This window comes from Achroia grisella, unplaced genomic scaffold (genome assembly GCF_030625045.1).
Source record: "Achroia grisella isolate CSIRO2021 unplaced genomic scaffold, CSIRO_AGI_Agris_v1 utg1186, whole genome shotgun sequence".
NCBI lineage: Eukaryota > Metazoa > Arthropoda > Insecta > Lepidoptera > Pyralidae > Achroia > Achroia grisella.
This window is the reverse complement of record NW_026712592.1, coordinates 619751-646012: the sequence shown is the minus strand read 5'-3', so window position 1 is coordinate 646012 and position 26262 is coordinate 619751. Positions and strand designations below refer to the sequence as shown.

Here is a 26262-nt window from a genome sequence, read left to right as displayed (position 1 = left end):
AATGGACTTTAATACAAACAGCAACAATCGTGACAATACAAAATGAAAGAATCGTATATTTATCAATATTGTTTATAATGGTCCAATACAGTATCAATAAGTTTATTGATTTTATGCCACGATAAAATGTTATAATAAATGATTCGATTAAATAAAAACGCCTTTATGTCACTACTCCTTGTAATGTGGCCAAGGTTAATAATAAGGAGACGTTGAATGAGAAATGGATAGATTGATCCCAAACGACGGATCAACCGCCTGTATCTATTATATCTAGGTATATAAATGAATAACTAATGTACATTACACTAAGGTATATTTTAGGAAAATGTTTTTTTTCTTACACTACGAAGTAAAAAAATAAACTCCTAGTTTAATATAGAAAATCCTTCTTATGTTACAAATAATAGAACAGCACTCAAACTAGATAGGAATTAGATTAAGACTAAGTACCTATAGGTTTCGCTTCGCCTGCAATGCGTGTTTGGCTTTTTAACAAGAAACTAGACTGAGGGCGAAACAACCGGATATTTTGAAATGCAGGAAAAATGCGCTGTATTTGGGCGGAGTAACAATTTAAGGGATGTACCAAAAAAAACTCTTTCGCAATTAGCGTTTACAGTGTATCCGGAAAAACCTGCAACGTCCACACTAGTTAGCAACAGGGTCGGATTACAACAACGAAAATATATATTCAGAGCAATTTAAGAGACGTGTCGCCGACCATGTTTCAGCCAATTCGTTGTGTTGCCGCCTGGAACAAGCGATCGTTAATTGAAATCGGAGTTTTTCGCTTAATCTGCTCCCGTCTAGTGTTAGTTGAATTTCCTGTTCGTTATAATAACATTTATGATATTAAGAGCACGTTTTGGTAATCATTTGTTGTGTTTAGTAATCAATTGTTTTAATTGTATTGTATTGTAAGTAATTAGTTGTATTTTTATTGTTATGGAACACAGTTCTGTAATTTAAAAGCCACTTGATTGATAACTATTATATGTAGGTACATAAATACATAGATTACAAAGCTGTTCTTATTATGATTCCCATAAAGTGACATTTTTCAACAGGTCTGTTTGATAAGATTTTTTTTAACGTATGAATGTCAAGTAGAAATCACTTAATACGAGTTTTGAATGTTCTTTACACTACAATGTCTATTTAGTCTGTTTAGGAGCTATAAACTGGTAGTCTCAATCACATTTTGATCTATTAATAGATTCGGTAATTATACTCTGTAGGGTAATTTAGACTTAGTTTAGGGAAGCTTTTATATAAAACCTACTACTAAAAGTTTAATAAATGTTTTAAAACTGCCTTTTTTGTTTATTTCATTTAAAATGATATAGTGCTAAGAAACTGGAGCGTACGTAGTCAGAGCGTGAATCCCACTAACATTTCTACGGGGTTTTTACACTGATTTGCAGTCTTGAAACAAACAACTGGATTATTGAATTCCCAAATTGCGTCATATGAATAAGAATTAAACAACATTGTAACTTTGCATAAACAAATACCGTTAATAAAATCCCAAAACTGTATTAGCACTAATAAAATTACTCGGCTCAGTTAATTCACGATGAGTCTCGTCGCTATTTAGTCAGGACTACGAGGGTTTTGATAGACAATCACCGCCTGAGGGTGAAATCAAAATAAATCAGCATTTATGTTAAAAGTAACCTTTAATTTAGTAAATAAAATATATATTTTAGTCGTTAATTTCATTTGGCTCCATTGAATATTAATTACTAAATAGATGTTAAATTTTTTAATTCCATTTAAGGCATTCTGTATTTATACTAATAAGACACATACATATGTATATATATTATTAACTAAAAATATACGCATGAACAAAAATGCAATCGCATAGATAAAATTTTTATTGTTAACTTTATTATGAATATTGAACTGTATTTGGATTAATTATACATACGTCATATGTATACTTAAAACAGGTCATTTATAAAATATATAAATTTTCTGAATACAGATGTGTATTCAGGAAATATTACACATTTATTCATTAAATTCAATTCATCATGCGTTCGTTCATTTCATAATAAATACTTTGATTTCATTTCCACGTTCATCACATATTCGACTGATCTCTTTTTTACTTTTCATATGCGAGCGGCACGGATGCGAGCGAAAATTTTCATATCTATTTGAAATATTATTCAATATGAGTTTATATAACTAGTCGTTCTCCTTTGTGTAATAGGAAAAAAAAATATTGAAGTATAGAAAGTAGGATTTAACAGTGAAACACTTATAGTTTTGTGGGAATCTTATTTATTGGAATTATTCTTCGACCACAGCCCTGAGTTTTAATAACTTCATTATTTTTTTAAAGTATGACTTATATTCCATAAAGAATACGGCCACTGGTCAGATTTAGATTCCAGACCATTCATTAAAAAAAATATTTTTAATCATTTGTTACTTTCAGATTTGCATAGACTAAGACGAAAGATCTTTTAATTGTCTACGCCGCACACATTTATTTGAAAGCCCACTTTACAAGTTTCAAAGTAGAATTGTGAGCGCGCGTCAAACCCAAGAAACGGAACCACTTTCTTATGTTCTTGTAAATATTTTCAAAAGACAAGAAGACAGCTCTATATATGAAATTATGATGATATATTTCGATGTAACCGTTAAATATGATGTAGCCATTATGTACGAGTAATAATTAATATCATTGAATATGTTGATACATTTATATTATTAATACCAGGAAAAGAACAGGTTAGCATCGCGCATTTAGAATTTAGTGTTGCTTATAATACCTAAGGATTCTCAGAAATGTATAAATAATTAATTTATGACACACTACTTGTATATAAAATAAATCCTCCGATGCATATACATTATTGTTGCCGTTGCATACGATTATAAAGAAATTATACTATAATATAAATTAATATTTTTGTCGATGATAATGGATTGTGGTTCAGATTACATTGATGGTATCCGCTAGTAGTGACTGCCATCGAACATCAGTGAGGTAAAAAATACGGTCACTAAGTCCGTAATGGTAAAATGCAATAATACATTATAAGATTTATAAGCCCACCAAGTAGGTACGGTGAAATTATTCTTAGATCCTGCGCAGAAGGCATTCTGATATTGCTAACAGTAGTAACACGTTTTTTTTTTAAATAATTATATCCGGTACATTGCTTTACTTCTTCTCATTTTTTATGTATTAGAGCAATATACAGGTATTTTATATATTTATGTAAAAAATGTACATAAGTAGATTTATATTATTATTATAATATTTGAGTAGTTTATTCAATACCCGTACAAATAGACACGGAATATTTTATTAAGTTCTTTTCAAAAGTGTTTAACCCGTGTTTACGATAAAAGGTGGAACGGACCCCGATTTCGAGTACCTACATGTACACGTTTGCTAACATTGAAGGGTTAACAGTCTGGTGCGTAACAGAGGGTATTCAAAAAGATCACCGTAAACATGAAGGGTTAAATAAAAAATAAAAGCAACAAAACTCTGCGATACGTTAGATTTACTACACTGAACAATATACTGTGTTTCACAAATTCTATTAAATCCTTTAGGCACCTACTTGATTAAAGCCTTCTTTAATTGTTTTAGGTCGTGTTCATTTAAATTTTGTTATTAAAAAACATATTTATGTATTATGATATAATGAAAATTATAAGGATATAATCTACGAGAATAAGTACTATTAATTGAAATATTGCTAATTAAATTTAATTCTAAGAAGATTAAAGAGAATAATGATGCAAACATTTACTCAAACTTATTACCAACTGCTTTTTACAAAGCCAGTTGATAAACAGTAATTGTAATTTGTTAGTAGTGTAGTGCATTTTCTTGTACATAATTGTCTAATGGACGCTATTTTACATTCTAAAAGTTTCCTTAGATCTTACACTAAATTTAATCTTTTAAATACAGGGGTTGAAGATTATTTGTAATGAAAATGATTGATTTCAATGATATGTACAATGTACATTACATTAGGATCCATGTAGGGTACATTGTTCACATTAGAATAGTACATTTCAGTACAAAGAATCAAGTTGATAGTCACACGGTGATTTTTCGGAAACTATCCTTCTTAATGCCTGGCAAATTTTGCCCCAATTCTGAAAGAGCTCATTTCATTCTCAAATTTCACTAGTATATCATTAGAAAAGAATAGAGTACAATTCTACAAGAATATCTATTGAATATTACCTGGCATATACAACCATTACAATGCATCCTATTGTAATGGTTGTATATGCCAGGTAATATTCAATAGATATTCTTGTAGAATTGTACTCTATTCTTTTAGTAAGTACTTTGTCGATAGACAATTCTAATCCTCATATACCTGTATTGACTGGTCGAGTTACATCATAACACTTTATTTATGACCGTTTACAATACCATACAAATGGCGGACAGACTTTTTCTGACACCCATATAAATCAGCGCCGATCACCGATACCGCGTACCATCAACTTGATAAATGCACGCACCACCGGCGACTGGTGGCAACCCCATGAACTATGAAGCTACTCACACTTTTAAGTCGAGCTATGATATATATAATTTATCAACGTTTTATCTAGCGATTTTTTCTGTTAAGTGTTAGGGTGAGAGATGAATTGCATATAAGTATCTTTAAACTTATCTTGGAAATGTTAGGGCGCCGTAACTAATGCATGATAGAAGTAATGTATATGCAGGTATTTTGTTTCTATATTTTTTCCCATTGCCGAATACTTTGATCAATCGCAACAATTTAACTTATTCATTTAACCATTTAACATTATATATCGTGACTAACTGCTAGCTATGTATATGTTATATACTTGTAATGATATAATTGATCGATAACGTTTGATTATTGAGGCATGAAATAGATTAAATTTCTAAATGCAAGTATTCTTAAATGCAAAGAATTGCATAAAAGGAATTTTCATTTATGGTATATTGGTCATATTTTTATCATCGTGACCAGAACTCAGATAAAACGATTACTATCTGAGATAAAAGTCTACGAAACCGGTATGTCTGCATGAATGCTAGGTAAGGAATTTTCCATGAAGATAGAACGATATGGTACCTGTATAATTTTTAAATTAAATAATAATATTGGTTTCAAAAATCAGTACATTGACATAGCGTCTGCTTTTTTTTTTGAGATAAAAGCCTATATCCGTCTTCGTGATACAATTTATCTTTATGTCAAATTTTATTAAGATAATTTCGGTTATTTAATCCTATAAAGTTAACATATAAACAGACAAACGGAGAAACATACAAATGTAGGCGGATAAATGGACAGCGTCATTTCAATTGAAGTTGCGTAGCGTACAAAATATAATAGGCACTCATACGTTTAGCAAGTTGTAAATAAAAAACGGCATTTCCAAAAGATTTGACCACTATTGAGATAATAAAATGATCAATATCATTCCAGTTTTCGCCATACGTTATTTTATCGAGTTCATTGCACTATTCAGCGCAGTAGCGCTGGTCGTTCTTTGGGGAATTTCAGGTATTCGAGTCCTTCGGCCGGACAAGATTTCCATTCGGAATTAGTCTCGGCTTCACGAGATCGGAATTTGATTTGGGATTTGAAGATAATCGATAGATAGCTTCATACAAAATTTATATTTTAAATGAATACCTTTTATTATTTTACTATCTATTAAATAATTATTAAAAACTTTGCCTTATTAATGAATTAAATATATTGAAAACATTCTTGTGATATATTATATAAATTCCATTAAATGTCTTATTGATTCATCGTAATATGTTGTATAAAAACATATACGGACTAAAACCTTACCCAATATAAAAATTGAAATACATTTGTAAAGTTTTATAAACTATATTTTTTTTCTTATTGACATCCGTCATGAATATAGGTATCGGCTTGATTTACTAATATCCTGGACATTCATTCAATATTCATTCAATAGCTCTGTACATTCATCTACTCGTAAATTAAACGGATACTGAAATAATAGTCAATAGCCAATAGATATCAATTCAATAGACGCATAGCAGCGGCTGGCTGTATTAGACCTTTATAACCTATGATAGGTCTATACAATCATGCGCCCCTCGATACAAGCTACTGCCTACATTCTTATCTCAGTGCATTGTGTACGTGCAATAGCCTCGGAATTAAAACCATTCTTGGATCGCTACCGTAGGGTCCGATGTCTGAGGTTAGGCCACTGCCGATTGAATGTGGTTTCTGTGGCGAGGGGCTGCCCAGTTGAAGTTTAGAATGCTGTGCTCGATTAACCAAGGCTTTGTTAACACGTAACATGTAGGTATATAAATGGAATTGTAATTTGTGATGAATTTTAAAATACACTCGGTGATGTTTTCTAGTATTATTTATACCTTTAAATAAATATGGAATATCTTACTTGCGTTTGATATATCTCACTGCCTCTAAAATTATGTATATATAGTACTATGTTTATGAGACAGTAGGTACATATACTTATATAATTTTTTAAACTTGTGGCGACAAATTATACACTATATAGAAAACATAGTTTGTGTGGTAGGTTCTATTCTACTGTCTATTCTAAATTTGCCGGAATGTCAAAATCCATTAGTCTTATGTAGGAAACGCATACCGGGTACACATACAAAAATGCAACATAGGGATTAATAAAAAAATGTTATAGAAATTGGTTAGTTATATTAAATAAGTTATCTGAAAGTAAACCTTTGAATTCCACATAAAACCCGGGTTTGTATTAATGCAAAGGGCACGTCTCTCTTCCGGTCTCAGCGAGCAGTGTCGAAATGTTAATTCACCGGAAATTAAAGTTGTTTCAACTTGTTACCCTTTATGCCTTACTGTTTTACTTACATCATGTTTTAGTGATGAATAAAACATTTCATTTTTATTTTGTTTATATTTAGACTATTTTTTATATATATTTTACTAAAAACTGCGTGTTTTGCACTGGTACTTCAGTCTCTTAAGCAGCTTGTTTTGTAGGTTGAAGTGTGGAGGTAACGCAGTGAAATTATATAGTGAATAAGAGACATGACATCGTACTCCTCCAGAATCGCAACACAGGAGTGGGCGTTACAGATAAATATGAAATAGAGACAGATTTAATAGAATCTGTGAAAGTAACTAATTATTAATAAATTAATTGCATCGTTCATTATTTAGTTTGGAAATTTATGGATTTATTGCCTGATTTGAGAGATTGCATCTAGAAAGTTTGACATAATAGATGCAGTAACAGCTGATTATTATTAGAATAATTGTTATTGTTATAGTTATATTTTTTCAAGTGAATTGAAACATTAGCAATATTCTTTTTTATAAATATGTAGCTACCATGTATAGAATAGACAGTGTATGAGCAAAACCTGTTACTAGTTAAATCCATTTGATCTATTATTAAATCATGATCAGGTTCTGATCGGGATTGTGAACGCTTAATTAAATGAGAGATCCGTGTTTTGTGGTTCCGCTGTGGTTCATGAATGTAATTCGGAAAGTGTAATTCTATCTAGTGCGGCATTTTCGGAGCATTTACGTGTACATTAACAATCATTAAAATTGATTGGGGATTCATAAATTCTCAATCGATTATAATAATTCTTTTTTCTATATTACATATTTACTTATATTTTGCATATAGATGTTATTAATCATCGTTCATTTAGCATTATTATTAGAAAATTCCGAAATTTTCCACCATGATATTAAAATTTATTTATTGATTGTACAATACAGTGTTACATTGATCCTTATGATATAAGGTGAAACCCTGCTCCCAAAATAGGAAAAATGCTGTATTTTGAGACAAGCAGTGCTCATTCCAAAAAAAATTAATTAGTACAGGTCAACAATTTATACTACATCTTCTGTGTCACGGTAGTGTTGTACCGTACAACACTACCGAGACACGTGTCTAATTGATTTTTAATTATGAACATAAGTAAATAATAACATATGGGTATGAGTTCTTTAGTTTCATTATAAGACTTGACATTTAAAAACTAGCTTTATACACTCATCCCTTGATTTAGACATTATGGACAATTCGCTATTTGCCTTTTTATATAGAAAAGGCCCCGCAAATAGAAGAAACCTGTTTATAAACATTGTACGAAATTTAATGTTACTTTTCATAGCCAGGACATCATTTATACGTCTTTGCTTTTTAAAATTTTTCGGACCGAATTGATACAAGGTGTGTTGTTTTAGAATAGTGCAATGAATATACAATCTACTACTACTAACATGTTACTTTTTTTATTAGATACTACTCGCGATTGGGCAATTGGTACTTAACATCGACTTTTATATAGTACTAGCACAGATAACATAATTTGGTACTAGCTACTCGCCCCGGCTTCGCACGGGTGTACATGTATTATACTCGTATATATAAACTTTCCTCTTGAATCACTCTATCTTTTAAAATACCATCATAATCCGTTGCGTAGTTTTAAAGATTTAAGCATACATAGGGACAGACAGCGACAGCGACTCTGTTTTATATTATGTAATGATTGGAATACACGTGTTTTATATTTCACCAGTGGCGATCTATTTAAGAATCATATTAAACCTATAAAGATTAACAGTATTCGTCCAAACTCATTCGATAAGCTTCTATCATCATGATTTTATCAATAGATAAAATGGTGTACACCTAAATATACTGATATACAATAAACTAGATTGGATTGTCTCGACTGTCTATAATTTATTTATTTTAGTTATTTATTTATTGTCCGACCTAGTGATCTAAAGTTGAACCCAAAAGAGATATCATGAATTCAATTTTGCCCGACATCACAAATATAAAATTTATGTAATTAAATAAACCTGAGTTTTTATAAATTTTTTTTCAATGAATTTTGTCGACAGAATTGAACTTTTTGATATGCAGTTTAGGTATAGCTGTCGTCGTGGATGCTATCTTCAGTTAGACAAGGTATTCCTAAATAATTTATAATTATGATTTAAAATCGTATGTGATATATTATATTATTATTATTTATGTCCTACCCTACTACTACTGAAATTAGCTAATCAAAAACGAGAAATCGCCTACAGTACCTACCATTGAAAGTTTTTAATTAAAAATCTTTAATTAAACATTAAATTACACTTGTATTCATATTATATTTGAGAATAATATTTAAGATTACTTCTTCAAATAAAGTCTCAACTACAATATAAGTTGGTTATTTCACTTTGAATATTGTAGGCTTTTTTCTTGTTTATTTTATCGAGATCCGAAATAACATTTTAACGTGGGCTATAAAATTTTACGTCCTTATGGATTTTGGTAATAAAATCACTTTCTGATATCCAGCCGTTTGGTGAAATGATATGGTTGTGTAACATATATACATAGTGTCTTCCATAGGTTGTATAATATCATTCAAAATAATCAATGTTTATCAAAATGGAAGTAGTGCGGTATATTGTAAATTTTACATAAATATTAAAATACTAAGTTATTATAATCTAAACTTCATCATTATATCTATCGATATCTACTTAATGTAAACAGAATATATCACCCTCACGGCTAACTAAACCACGCTAAGTGGTTTCCCATCGTATGGGGTTGTTAATTAAATTTCAGGCCGTCTAGTATTTCAGCTATGTCCGGTAGATGCATGCAGCTGATATCACTTGTATTTACTTTGCATATAGCAAGTGAATACTTGTAGGTAGCTATGGATGCAGCGATATTTATTATTTACTGTTTATAGATAGATATTATCTTCTGCTACAGATATAATAAGATATGTATGTGTTTAATGTAATGTGAATTTTATAATTAAAGCGCGAGATTAATAAAAAGGAATTCACCTTTTACTTAAATAAAATAGTAACTGTACTGATATGGCAGTTTTCGAGATGATCTACACAGTAAAGAAATACTGAGTAGAAATTCATAACAACTTTGTCATTAGCAGAGGATATTCACGATGGCCATAATAGTGTATTCTGTTACATTGCCGGTATTCATGTGTTATAATAATATAAATGGCAATGGTTACATTATCTGCTTGCTTTCACTTCCGAATGTAGGCAGAGTTTAATAAGCCTCTCATGCTGAGATTGTAATAATATTAACGGCCTAGTACATCTTCATCCGTGGGCTATTCAAAGCAAATCTTATTATGGTTCCTATAAAGCGGAGCTCTTAACTCCCTTGGGATATAGACTTTACTTATTTACTCGTATTCATGTGTTTGTGTGTATATTTATGAATTATTTCAATCCATACAATGTTAATGTACGCATCTGTATCTTCTGTAGAAGATAACGAACAGTAACGTTTAAAGAAATGTAGTTTATCGACAAAATAATTTTAGCATTTAACGACACTAAAGTCTTCGATTACTGACTTTAAGCGAACACATCTACGCATTGTAGTGTCATCATGGGGTATCACAGTATATTTTGTGTCCTTAGCTTATATTATATACCTAGTGGTTTGGTATTTTGTTATTATATATAAAAAAATATAGTTTCTCAACAAACACAGAAAAACGTACCCACTAAAATTTTCTGATTAAAAGTTCTTACGCATTCCTGCTTTCTAACATGTAAACCATGACCGGATCTCATGGCTTCTCGTAGCTAGAATAAACCCGAGAAAATCCAAACGTACGGTAGCACCAGGTGTACATGAGTGACGTGTCCAGGATTACCGCTACAGATTACCTGAAATTCAAACTGTACCTCTAACATATGGAGATATGTAGGCATAGGTATATTATTATAAGTATATTGTGGTATTTATAATCCGTGAACAGAGTGAAATGTGAAGAATGTGGCTACGTTGCACAATATAAAGACAAGACTTAAATTATATAATTTACCATTAAATATATAGACCTATATAACATTATGATCGTTTTGCCTATCCAATGAGAAGGGTTATATGAAGATGAATACAACATATATTATCGGTTATAAGGTGATAGGTGATAAAATATAATGCGTGTCTGTTTCTATTTCATTTATTAAAATAAATACATTCTTGATTTCCTTAAGTTTATATATTATTCATTCTCACATTTTCTGGTATTGAGTACTTCCCGATACATAGAGTACTTGGAAATCATGTTTCGTTTGGTGTTTCTTAAGATATAGACACGAATAAGCAGATGGTCGTGAATTGTTTGTTTATTTAACATTCCTTTAGGTTAATTAACACTGTTGTGAATCATTATGTGCTCGTTGACTCATCAAAAATTTCTGTATGTGCGTTTATAATTCGTAGTCAGACAATATTTGCATCATTAAAAAATCTTAATCCATTTTACTATATTAACGTTTACTTAAAAACTGCAATCGAGAATGTTTTATTATAATATATCAAAATATCATTCAAATGAGTGTATAATCAGAGTTTGGAGTATTTGTATTTATTTTCTATATGTATTTATTACTGTGACTTTATTACTTCTAGGTAGGTATATTGTTTAAGGCTTTTGATTTTTCTGTAGTATAAATAATTTAAATCACTCTGGATTACTACACTATCAAATATAAAAGAAATATGTGTAATATGTACTTATTTATATACATACATATCTATATGAGTTGTCTAGTATCCATAATACAATATTTGCTTAGCATATGACTAGATGGCGCTGTGTGAATTGTCCTGAGATATTATTACCATTATAATAATGCTATATTATATATGTTTCAATTTATTTTATAAATGTTATAGTTCATTATGATTGAAAAATATAGAATTTAATTTGATTAATCAAATAGTAATTTTTTATTTTTCCCTTCGATTAAATAATTCCCTTATAATATAAATATAGTCATTGCAAATTTCAATTTACGCTTCATTTGTTCGTAAAATCTACAATTTTCTATAAAGTTCAATGAAATCAAAATTCACGAGGGCTAGTCTTTATCGTTCATTTCGAGCCATTAAATCCTCAAGCGCAGTTGCTAATAAATCAAGTCGCTTATGCTTTTGATAGCTTACTACGGAAAACGCCACACAGAAAATAAAAATATAGTTTTGTGGGTTACATTAGGAAGGAAATAGTTATTTATTTATATTAAAAAATATATATTTTTATTGGTTACAATATTTAAAAGTACACATTAAATCACCCTGTGTTTTATCTTTACTTCTACATTTTTCCTACATATTTTCAAAGTAGTACCATTTTTATCTCATTTACAGTTAAAGGCAAACAGCATTGCTTTATTGGATCAGAATGGAGATCCGCCAACTATGCTCTCTGGGGACGAGAATGAGAATCTAAAGAAATCTAAAGAAATTCTCTTGAAACAATGCAGACAACGAGCAATCTTTGAGTAGCAAGGTGCATTTACATGCATCCATTGACAGAGACATTTTACCGAGATAAGTCTATCTCGGCAAAGAGAACGTATAAAATCTTACACAAAGTCCTCTTTGTGGGTACCTCTCTCCTACCTATGTATTAGAGCTGTCAAGTAGTTTGCTTTGTAACCTGTATGCTAGCGAAATTACATATTACTGAGGCATGACAACTTTGTTCTCCGGTATGTTAATACGAGTGGTACCACACATGTCACATAATAAAGGCGACTACTGCCACTTAGCATGACATTGTTTGACATTTTAGTTTTTATAAAATACATATATTACAATTTCTGTTATCAATTTTGATGAGGATCCAAATTTTCGATAATATAAGCGTATATCGTAAATAAAACTGGAATATCCCAATATTAACTGTCATCCAATCTCAGAAACACGGTTAGATAAGCATAGATATACTTTATTTACTTTACATAGGTGGTTTTATCATAATTTCGACTATGATTCATATCGGTTTATCTGTTTATATTTATAGATCGTTGACATTTTATCATTACTGTAACTATTATTATTCCAAGAATTAATAGTGATATGGAATTTGTAAATTTTATATTGAACATATTCACAGGAACGTAATGTTTTCTTACAGGAATTGTAAAATTCGTGACCGGACAGTAGCTTAGCTTAGTATTGAGATGCATGCAATTATAGTTGGTGTAAAGCGAGCACAAGGGCGATGGTCAAAACTGCATACAACATTATCCTAAAAAATATTGTTTTACAAACACTGTAACATTTTAAATTCCGAATCTAATATCTTCTGCAATCAATTTTCGAATCATAAATTCATACCTTACCGGTTGAATTTTTATTTATTTAATCAGATTAACAAGTATATGTAGTTTAACACTTATGTGATAATATACGAATCAATATGGACTTTACTCTATAAATGTACATTCAAGTATATCCATATAAACTTTATACGTATACCCTTACAGAAATCACGCCACTCGATTATCATTTACAATTAATCATTGATAATTTGGCAGTTAATGTCAAGTTCATATATTGTAAAACAAAAATAGACGGAATATGTACGGACTCGTGTAGTATTAAAAACTATAAGGTTAATTTAATTTAAATCCTTTTGAAAGTCGATTAAAAATGTATAATGGTTATTTTGAACGTAAATATTAAAGTTATACTGTAGTGCTGAAAATAAAACATTATATTCTTGTTATTCGCAACAACAGTATTATAGTAGTACAGTACACTTAACTTTTTTGTTTGTGAATCAATTAAAGTGAAACAACCATTAAATGCTACGGGAGTTTATTACGATACATTGATAAAAACCACATTCAAATAGGTAAGCTGTTTTATGATCATTAATAATAAAAAGACTAATTTTTAACGGGATAAACTTAATACAAAGGTACTACTTTGTAACAAACTTCGTAAATTCTTCATACACTCGCTCGGACTTTGAATTTCGTACAAATGCGACATTTTAGACCCTTTAACGGCAACGGCATTTTAAAATAAGTAAATAACAAGTTTATTTTTTACGAGATTTTACCTACATCAACCATCTAAATACCATGATGTATCATATTAGAGAGTCAAACTAAGTCAAAAGGCAAACTAATTTGATAGAATTTACAGTTTTCTATTCTATAATACGAGGTTGAATGTTCTGCGGTTGGCAACCCTGCTCAGTTGTGGACTAACAAAGTTATTAACATCGTAGTAATTATTACCCATAGCCTCTCCACGGACGTAGACAGTTGCTAAAATAATTATTAAATGTGGGGGACTAATATCTTCCCTTTGTCATCTCTAATTTATCTTTACGCTTCGTTGGACTGCACCTTATGATAATCGGATTGGCGGGGAGTCCTTTTTAGCGAGTGGTCAATTGGGCGTTGCAATCTTGCAGTGGAAGGGCGATTTGGGTGACTTGTAATGACGTAACGAGTCTTTTATATATTAAATGTCCAAAGATAATAAGAAAAAGTTACGTTTTACCTAAAACATTCATATTTCGGATTCATGGTCATATATGGTCGTATATATATATATCCATTGACGATTTTTTTCTATTACATTGTATATAGAACCTATTTAGTCGATTACATCATTATTTTTAAATATTTAGTTAAACTTTGAAGGAAGATTAAACATTTTTTTGTCTGTGTCCAGATCAATCAGTCGAAACAAATTTGTCATACGTACGACTTGAAAATAATAAATATTCTTCAGAAATAATTAAATTTATATCGATAAATTATTTAGTTTACTATATCATAGGTACTATAACGTATTAAAAGATAAGATATATGTATCTTAAAATAATTAATAAAATAATATATACATTATGATGTATATATTATTTTATTCTTTATATTTATATCTCTGTACATATATGTATTGCATATTAATTTTAATATATACCAGGAAACTACTACAAGATCAATTAATTATTTATTACTTAGCTCATAAGTTATAATTAATTACTTAAAGTAATAATTTATTTTAATGTATGTCATATAGATACAAAAAATATATATAGATACGGAGAAACAAAGATGTTAGTGCTTTAATAATAAACAAAGAACAAGCTTGTCAATTTCCATTACAATTGATGCCATTGATCTCGGCCTTATTTTATTTTCATTAAAATAGTCTAAACATGTTTTATGTATTATTTATTTTATGTCATACAGTACATATTGATATATAACATATTATAACTAAAAATAACTATCTATGTAATTTGATGGTTATGTATAATGATTCAACATTCCTGAGTTAGTAGTAATCACATTGAATGATTCAATAATCATGTTCAACCACTTAATCGTTTAATATAATTATAGATATATTTAATTAATTTGAAATACCTACAGGAAATACATATTCAACATGTACCTAAGTTAAAAATGAGAAATTTTGTACATAAAATTTGACGTTTAGATGTTTATTAATTTTAGAATAATTTGGTGTGCAGATAAATGCTTGCATACTAGACTAATACACTGAAGTCTATTAAAAATGTTACTAAATAGCTAATAATCATATATCAGGACAATTCACACAGCGCTAGTTTCTATTTCTATTCTAGTCCCAAGTAAAGCAGACTTTGTGTTATGGCTACTAGACGACTGATATAAAGAGTAACGAACATCCACCGTTACTCTTTCACGCAAAAACTACTGAATAGATTTTCATAAAACTTTACAGCCTATATGTTATTCTAATATATAAGCTACATCAGAATAATATATAGGCTATACATTTCATGCAGGTAAAACCGCGGGCTCAACTAGTACTTACATATTTTACATAGAAAACACACATAATTACATTTATCAATCACATTATGCTCTTAAATGATTACTAATATTTGTGTGTTTTACCATGCGTGGAATCAATCCCGCGACCATCGGACGTAAAGCGATGTGCTAAACCGCTAGACCAGCGAGGTCGTCGTCTTATAGATATCTTCAAAATGGATAATTACAACAACACTAACAACACAAAATTTTCCATAAACACATTTCAATTCGCGTTCCTTCCGCCTCCCCTTGCTAACTATTCCCGAAGAAATTTCACAAGACCGTATTTTATCAAACTTTTAGCACCGAAAGCTTTACAAATGTATTGTGAAATACTAAAACAGCTAAAGTTGGCAACGTTCTAGGTTATAATTAATGGCGAGCGACGGTTTCATTTCGGGGGCAAAACAAAAAGATAATTGCGCCCAATTAATTTAGACTCCTTGCAAATGAGGGTGGATTCCCTTTATATGCCACGATTTTATTGGTTTTCAAGCGATACTTAGGCTGTATCCACAATTATACGTCTACTAATGGATAATCTTAATGTGATAATGATTGCCATTTCGTATGAAAATTTTATTTTCCTTATTTTTTAATTTGCTATTCACTTAGTTACTTAATATAGGACGACATCGGTGGTCTAGTGGTTTAGTACATCGCCTCCATCCATCCGATGGTCGCGGGTTCGATTCCTCGCACGGCACCAACATTTGTATTCATGAGTATGATTGTTTGTATCGGTCTGGGTGTTTTCCATGTAAAATATGTATGTATTTACGAAAAAAAAAATATATATATCTATGTATTTGTATCAGTTATCTAGTGCCCATAGCACAAGCTTTAGCTAACTTAAGTTGGGTTTATATGGCGCTTTGTTAATTGTCCTAAGATTATTATTATTATTATGGTATAAATAAGTTTGTTTATATTTTCCATGTACAGTCAAAAATGTTGAACTACGTAGTTATTCGAGTGATATTCGAGGTATAAGATGTTTCTGTGGTACTTGAACTTTATTCAAAAATTCTATGTTTGATTTTTCCGAACGTCTTGATAAATTATATATTCACACGTCAAACGTAACTTCTGGATAAACTGCCTAATACTCTCATTTTGGTAACATTTTGCCATCATCAAGATAATACATATATTATAGTTGTCGTTTGAGATATAGGTCCCTAATATATAAAGTCGACTGTTTTTGAAATCTTTGAAACAGACCTCGAATCATGTTAGTGTGTACATTACTTAAGTCTGAACAATTTATTTATTTTACGTTTTGAGTGGGAGATATATTTTCTTATGGCTGGTCAGAGACAGCCAGTACAGGCTGTCTCTGACCAGCCATTACGGAATAAATTTATAAGACTGTCTCGATAATAGAGGTCTTTCATTGGTAGAAATTTCTATAATAGATTTAATTAAATTCTACTGTCTATTGTAATAAGTACCCAGATTGGTTTAGTTTCTTATAATTTATTAATGTAAAATCATTAGATTAGTGTATGTATGCATATCTCTATTCGATTTAAAAAAAACCATTGGATAGTCCTTATATCATATTGTATAGACTATATTAATCTTCTGTTATATTAAAATAAAATTTATATTAATTAAAATTTAAATTATAGCCAAGATATTTAAAGTAATCATTTTTTTTACAGGCTGCTCTATGTGCTGACTACAGCGTACCTGTGGACTGTGTAGGAGCTGGTCCAGCTCCTCGACCCAGTTCCTTCCACGAAATCTCTGCACCTAAGGTAACACATTCACAGTTTACTTTTTATGTGCCTTTATTTCTTTAAAGATCCTCAAGCATAAGCTAGACAAGACAGTCAATAGTACAATAGTCTCATTTTAATATAATGGAAAAAATATATTGTTTACTTAAACTACATAAGTATATACGGAATCCCTGTACAGAAATTAATGTGTTTTTTCCATAAGTTTTGGCTATATATTAATCAGACAGACAATTTTAAACATCCAATTAACAAATATCAAATCAAAGACTCATACAGAGGGTCAAGGTGTATCTCGTAATACGCTTGACCGATTTTGATAAGTTTTTATGTTAGGCTAATATTTGCGTAGCTATAACATTTAGTTGCAACTCGATAAGTTATTTTCATGTATAACAAACAGATAGATAAATATATTAATATTAATTAAATAATATGTTTCTTCTCGATACATTTGTCATTGCTGGACTGCTGTGTTTTATTATCGCGAAAAGCATATTAAGCAATATGCTTTTTTATTAGAATTTCATTATAGCGCAGATAACATTACATAGATATAGTATTAAATATATGCTGTACACATGTAGGCACAGCATTCGTCTTCGGAACTGGAATTACGAAAACGGAAAGTCTTTTGACTACAGAAATTTAGTAACTATGTCTTTGATATATAATTGTATCTCTCTGCCTTATTATCTATGTCTTTGCAGTCATATCTGGCGTACAACTCTTACCAAATTCAAGGAATCTTTGTGTGTGATTTTACCTCAAAAATACTATTATTGTTGTTATATGTAAATTTGTATAATAGTAAGCAACAAACTCTATTTCTACTCATTGGACCACAATACTGATATTTTTTTTACTGCAGTAATTACATCTGAAGCATATGCATGCTGTAACTAAAAATGATATTGTAACTTTTCAATTGTGCAACGAAGAATATAGGTACTATAGTTACTTAGATTTAAATGATTACTTACAGTTTTGTGTCAGAAATAAGATACGTAACATTATATTAAACACGAAATTCATATCTTATTTCTCTTACATCAATTGTTATGTTACATAAAAAACACCCACGTATTGTTGACTAATAATTAAAAAGTGCATTGTATACGTCATTCGACCTTTAAGTGATGTTGTGAAAGAATGAGTCATTTAAGTCATTCAACTCTACTTGACGATGGTATCTGTGCAACGAACTCGGTCACTCGTCCACATGACTGATCAAATGTATCCTTTTTAAGTCCTATGACTCAGTTTTGTTTAAGTATAAGACGTCGTGTTTATTTAAGTAATGATATATGTGACACATAGAGTACTTCATGATTTATGCTATGCAAATGTTGGTATAATCTCTTTAAAATTCAGTTACGCGTAATTAGTGTTAGTAGTATAGAGTACGTTATACCGAAAGCCAGTAAGTGTTCATGAAACTAAAAATTTTTGCTAGGCAGCAAAATGAAAATCCTTCAGTCGAATGGGGTACGTTATTCCGAAAGTTAGTAAGTGTTCAAAAAATAAAATATATTTTGCTAGGCAGCTAAATAAAAATAGTTCAGTTTAATAAAGTGTGATATATAGAAAAAAACTATTACCGCGGTCGTAATATTGCTGTATCAGATATTAATGTTGGGTAGGGTTGGTCGGCCCGTCAAGATAAGAAATATAGGTAAAATTGTTTTATTTTATCTACATGATCGCATTAGCTTCTGTCTTTTATAAACAACCAGCCACCACTCGTCACTTTATCTGCCTTTTTTGAGAAGAAAAGAAGGACTAAGGCTGTCTTCATGATACAATTTTCCCGTCTTTAATTAACATCCGTTCAGCCATTTAATATTGAAAGGTAACAAACAGGCAAATTTTCTTTGAAATATAATCAATTTTTACTATTATTAATACGAATTAATTACACTACGAAGGACTTAATACATAAGTAAGTTATGTTAATTTATAATAAGAAGTATTTGGTGTAAATTGTAAATATTGACATATCAGAATGTATGTATTTTCACTCAAAGTAAGTTGTTTATTAACATAACGAAGATGCAGCAATTATTTAACCAACTGAGAATACATATGCCTATATAATCTTATTGGAATTTTTCATTGTCATTCCTTCTTTCTTGAGTCATTGCTGCCCGCTACACTACACGAATTGGTAAAGATTAACTGTGCATAGAATTTTAATTACACCAGTGTACATTACGCAATTAGACCTCTTTACAATACCATTGCGTTGTTACATTCATATTAATCATCAATTAATAAAACAATAGTTGAATAAGGCCGCCGTTGGTCCCAGAATGAGTCAGGATGCAAAAAAGTGAGTCAAACTCCATCCCTAACATACCTATTAATCGAGAACTGACACGTCATATTGTGGGTAATGATGTTACTTGCGGTTGGGGGGTGTGTCATTGTTTGCACTTATATTTGTTTACACGTATTATCTCACTGATTAGGATTATTTTTCTTACAAATATTAACGTAATATATGACGATGGGGAAAATTACTAACGTCTAGTACATGAACAACAATTTACTTAAGTCTCTTAAACAGTAGTTTAAGTGAATAAAATGTTTCCCTGCTTCACTCTTCTACAGTATATAATCATATAATACGGGCTAATTTGTACAAGTTTATGTTATAATATATACGTATCGAAATTACTCACATTTATAACCTGTATTTAAACAACTTAACAAAATACCAAGAGAATATACATGGGTACTACAATTTACGGTAAGTGATGTTATTTAGGTACCGATTACTTTAATTTACTGGTGACGTTTATTATTTTATCACCAGTATCTGAAAATTAACTAGTTTCAAAATACAATAAGCCTTCATCTGATATGATAAAAAAATTATACAATTAAAAATATATATTCATATTTAGAACTGAGTGTAAAACAATAATTTGCGCCAACGAAAGACAAAGAAAACGCCAAGAAAAGCTTTTTTTCAGATAATAGAGGAAGGAATATAAATATTATATTTTAAGAAATTGCTACATAATGAGCAAATATATAGAAAATATATATTTACATATATAACATATTATATTTACGACTATGATCCCAAATGGGGAGTTCAAAACATTCTCAACTGTGGACATTGTGGTGAAAGCAGCAGTTGGCATTTCGACTAGATTATCGGTGTAATTTATGAGATGTTACCTCCATCCCTTAGTTCTAATTGGTTTGTTATTATTGATTTTCATTATTAAAGAATATGTCAATAATTTGAATTACTTAAATTTGGGTATCGGATAGATTCTCTCTGTTGACTATCAAAGTCGGTAAGCCAGGTTAGTAATGATCTAAGTAACGACGTTTTATAATATGTGTGAATGTGAATACTTGCGTCATCAGTAATATAAATTCTTTTCTCGATCTTAAATCAGTATTAGTGGACACTTCGAAGAAACAGTTCAAGGCCTAACAAGAATACGTGACGCAATGTACCCGATGTTTTTTTATTGGCGTCCTTCTGATCAGGATTCTTAATCCGGTTCCAGCGTGCGAAATTATATAGTTTTTTTGCATGTTGACATAATTATCATAACAATACCCGTAAACTGCAAATAACAAATATATTATTCAAAGCTTTTCTGAGAACATCCGCTTTAAGTATTTTGTTTGTGATAAACTTAAATGATTTTGTGAGACTTGACTTTTGCTTTAAAGTTGTGGCACATGTGGTGTTAAAATTGACTTACTGTGTAACATTGTGTCACTGTTGGGAAAGGATACTTCACCTTTCACTATAACTTTTTCAATATATTTATGATGTAACAAATATTCAAATTAGTTTTTCTGTACCCATATTGGATATATTTGCTTCGATAATATATTTTGAATAGAATAGAAAATCATTTATTCAAATAAACTTACATTGAAGCACTTTTGAATAGTCATAACATTTTTTTTTTTTAATCTACCGCTCATTCGGAATTCTGTCTCATCACAAGAAGAACAAGCAAGAAACTTGTGTGTTGCTCTTTTCAATAATTTATTCTTACTTACAATTTAAGTTTAAGTGTGTGAATACAAACCAAATTAGCACTTTCAATGAAATAATAAAATAGAAAAGAAACATTTAATACACAACAACTGGTTAAACAATTAATAAGAGGAAATAAGTCAGAGCAGACCAGTCCACACAAGCAGCACCCGTTCACGAGTATGACGGATGAGCCAGCCACCACTGCGCTCGACCATATTTTAGGGAGCCCAATGACCCGGCCCACCACGCCGCCACAAGTCTGGACATTTTAGTGAGCATGACTACTCAAAACACCAGACCACGTCATAGCTACTCACAATTGCCATCTGATGTTTATAGTATTCACATTTCACATAAGAATGCATGCGGCAATTAATACAAAACCCGCTACGCTTTCATATTTCTAAAATAATTGAATCAAGAAAGCAATGTTTGGAATTTGGAATTAGTTTATCTAAGTAGGCCAAACCCAATTCTATGCTTTTGTTAAACAATATATAATAGAACATGAAGATGTTAGTATATTATCTAACATTAAAATTTTCCTAACATATCAAAATTATAGCGAAACTCTTATCAAAATCCGACGCGTTAGACTACGTGAACAATGTAAGGAACAAATTCCAAAGGAGATCAAGAAAAAGAGAGCAAAACATCGTGTAGTTACAAATTCTTTTACCCATTAATAAAATATAATAATTACTACAAAAACATAGACAAAATATAACATTTACAAAAAGTTTCCAACAAACAGAAACAAAAAGAGCAACTTTATTTTATATTATTTAGAGATATGTAATGAGTGTGTACATTATTTCTTATCCATGCATCTGTGCTAATATTGTGACTATGCAAGAGTGTCTGTATTTTTATTTGTTGCCTTGTTTGTAATAAAACGGCTGAACGGATTTTAGTCAAATTTGGCGTGAAGGTATATTATCACGAGGATCCTCCTCGTTTTTTTAAAAAACCAAACGAACTCACGTTTATGAATAACTAGTATTCTTTTTGTACAGAAACGCTAAGTCAACTTTATGAATAATAATATTATCTGCATTCGATCCATCGCAATGATTTGCAAGTGAGACTTTCTGCATTCAAGTTAAATCCATATGTGTATGTGCGTCATATATACCTACAGCTTCTTCAGTTCTGACATCATCATCATGACGCGAAGTTATGACTTTCAAAGTCACGAGGTCATCCTGCAAGTCTTTCAGGTATTTTATTTAGTTTGACGTACTTAATCTTTGACGTAAGTACTCCTTGTGTTTATAATATTACGTTGCATTATAATAGTAATTTACTTGAGACATATTTTTCTTAGTGCCATTGTTTACTTACTTTGAAAAAGTGTGTAAAATTTTTATTATAGTTTGTACGTTATTCATCGTTAAGTTGAAATGGTTTCCGCAAAGAACGCGTTAGTGGACATAATTACAATATCAAGTCATGAAACTAATGACTTACTCATTAGTATCAAATGCTATATTATATTGGTGACACATCAAAAATGTCCGGTCTTATGACGTAGTGGGTACACATTGTTTCTGTGGATGATTTGTCATATTTAGATATAACAATTAGTTTCAATTCTTTATGATTGAGTATTGGTACATAAATATTAAATTAGAGAAATTTTGTATATTTTATATTTTTTCTTCAATTTGGTAATTATATTAACAGATATTATTAATTGAATTAAAATATCAAGGGTAAATATATTTATTTTAATTATAATCCTGTGGTGTAACCATAAGTTAAAAAGCAAACATCTTATAATAAAACGTAAATGTGTCTTAAAAATGGAGGCATGTACATTTTTATGAAATGAAGGATGCTTTATATTGTGATAGTAGATTTTTCTTTTCAAAATTTATTTTATGTGTATAATTTTTAGTCACCCAGTTCAAATGTGATGTGGTTTTATGGTAGCCAGGGTATCTACGTCACATATAATTGAATTAAATAATGGAATGATAAATACCTATGTACAAAAATTCCAACTTAATAAGTAGAATAATCCAAGTTGCATGACGTGTTGATAAGTTATAATTCATAACACTAAACAATACTTATTTTTTACTAATCCAACCAATATCAATTTTGACATGTGTAAGAAATAAAACCAATATAGGCACTGCACACATAAGCATAGATTTGCAACTTTTTTTAAATTTCGTACCTAATTTAATTATCTAAGGATATTTATGTTACTTAATGTCACTTATTATCAAATATATAATATTTGTAACTAATTTATGTTAGATAAATATTTTAAGTACACAGTTGTTATTTTATATTTCGTTGTAATTATATATTTTAAATGGAACTGTATGACTCGTGAAGGCGTACAGTGGTGCCGAAAACGTCAAACACAGAACACCTGCTGAATGGCTGAGTCATTATTTTCACATGAGCAGTTCCGGGATCGTGGCATATGTGACCCTAAATATAGGGTGCACTGGTGAGTCATATTTGGAACCAACGAACTATTAACTTAGGGAAATGACAATTGTACTTTAGATTGTTACCTACTTAATGCCTTGTAAATTTTATTGTTTTTGTTGATTGGCTGATATCAATCAAGAACTAGTATTACACATATTATATTATTCTAGTTGCTGACTTGCGTAACTTTATTTTGTCACATATTTATTGTTCGTGATGTATATAGAACTCTACACATATATATAAATAAATTTAAGCAAATTACGAGTGTGTCACTCTTCACTACAGGACCTGTTGATAACATTAACCATCAAGTAAATAACCATACTGCATATATAAACAACTCTTTAAGTGGCCGTGTATAAGGATATTTCATTTACCTGCTAATTAGCTTGTCTGCCCGCTTGGCTGCTGTCTGTTAGTTTATATTGTGACTCAACTTATTTATTGCTGTGGGAAACATAATTATTATTGTTTCATTAGATATATCGTCTACTTCCGTACCTACATACTTTTAAATCGTTTAAGAAGTACTAAAATTCTCCAGGTATTCCAGAAACAGTGGAATGCAAAGTGTAAATGAAATGGAATTGTGCTCCCGTATGCACTAACGGTTTGCGCTGGCGGGGCACCAGTGGAGGATGATAATAAGAGCATGAGGTCAAGTCAGTTAATCTATCAAATTCAACAGGAATTTATCATGATGGTTTCCAGATGGCAAACCACTGAGGTCAGGCTAACATGGTACATTTCTTGCAATGGAGTCATCAGTTCATTACTAACAATCCCCTTTCTCGCAATTTTTTTTTAAATTTGGAAACTTCTTAAGTCTAAATATAGTAATAAATTAGTAACTAAGTTTCCATAGGATAAAAGCAAAATAAATAAGTAGTAGGTATGTTTTTTATATCTGTTTGATTTCAGTTTTAAGCCGCGGGATATAATTGGTATCGCAGGGTAATGTTAACAACTTATTATTTCTTTGTATTATACAAAAAGCGTATTTTCGTATATTAGCGTAAAGTTTAACATCCCTTGTGTTAGATAGAAGAAAGCCATATAAAACAAATAATATACAATCCAAATAAACTCAGTGAGTTCATTTGGCAATATTTCATGTCACCTTTCATTTGCCAGCGTTTGGTCATTGTTATGGAGTGATGTCAGCACAGGCCATTGAAATCGGCCATTCACCTTAATCTTAGATCATTGATGACAACAGATTCCGCTTGCGCAGGAGTGGTGGTCGCTTGCCTCTTCTATATTTATAATTTTATAAAGTATGAGGTATGTTTGTATTTAGTATGGTGCGATCATTTTAGACATAAGTGAATTAGCACTTCGATGTGTTTCCAATAGATGCTAAGGTTGCCAATAGTAAAAACACAAATACTTTCTAACAATTTCTGTTTCTTTAAGATTAATTAAGCTTTCTCATATTTACCACTAAGACAAATGACGAGAACTTTTACTACATAGCTATTATCCAGTGAAATTATATTATGGAATTGTGCTCATATAACGATCAGATCTATTAAGACCGCTTTGTATTACTACGGCGGATCAATGTTTAGCTATTTATCAATTTTACTAGTACTGGAGGATCACAGATAACATAGTACTAGTAGCCGGATTATCATATCTAGTGATAGGTTTTATAATACGTTATTTAGTCACCATGTCATATGTCTACGATCGCTGTAGAGAATAGACAAAATTTCGTATATACGAGTATACTTTTTTAATATATATGCATAACAAACGAACTGATTTTCCATATCATTATAATTATCATCGGCTCATTGCTGTGTTTCATTCGCTTCTGACCAAGTCTCTTCCGAAGCATACCGCTGGGCACGATCTTTATCTCTTCTCTGTCAATTATAACCAGTCATTTTAAGTCCATTACTCAGTCATTAGCTTAGCTTCTTCAGCACTTCCTGTAATGTTTCAACGATCTCATAATTTTTTTTTCTTTTATGTGACATCAGGTTACAATGTTAATCCCGCAACTCAGGCATTACCATTCCAGAGAACTAAGATGTCTTCTCTTAATATTTCTCTGTTTAATTTACACCCTACAACCGAAAACAACAAAGCAAGCTCCTTGGCTGAAGTATGTGAAACTAGGAAACCTTACCTACTTTAACCGTCACGTTTTACAGTCTATCTGTTTTACAGTATATAAACATAAAAAATATTATGAAAATCACAAAATATTGCAGTGCAATCAATGCCTATGGTTGAAGGCTACCATAGGCATTGATTGTACTGCAATATTTTGTATGTTGTCATAAATTATAGCATTATGCTTCTATAGCCAGTAATTTATACCAGTAGCACAAATAAGCATAAT

The 26262-nt window shown here is 30.5% G+C and overlaps 1 protein-coding gene across 1 annotated transcript in view; it reads left to right on the top strand.

Annotated features, from left to right (window-relative positions):
* Positions 1 to 26262, top strand: part of LOC131854458 (serine/arginine repetitive matrix protein 1) — a 175460-nt gene that overhangs the window by 131538 nt on the left and 17660 nt on the right. The window contains exon 3 of the mRNA XM_059205575.1: positions 17360 to 17455. Within this exon, the coding sequence (XP_059061558.1) occupies positions 17360 to 17455 (96 nt within the window). The remainder of the gene's footprint in view (positions 1 to 17359; positions 17456 to 26262) is intronic.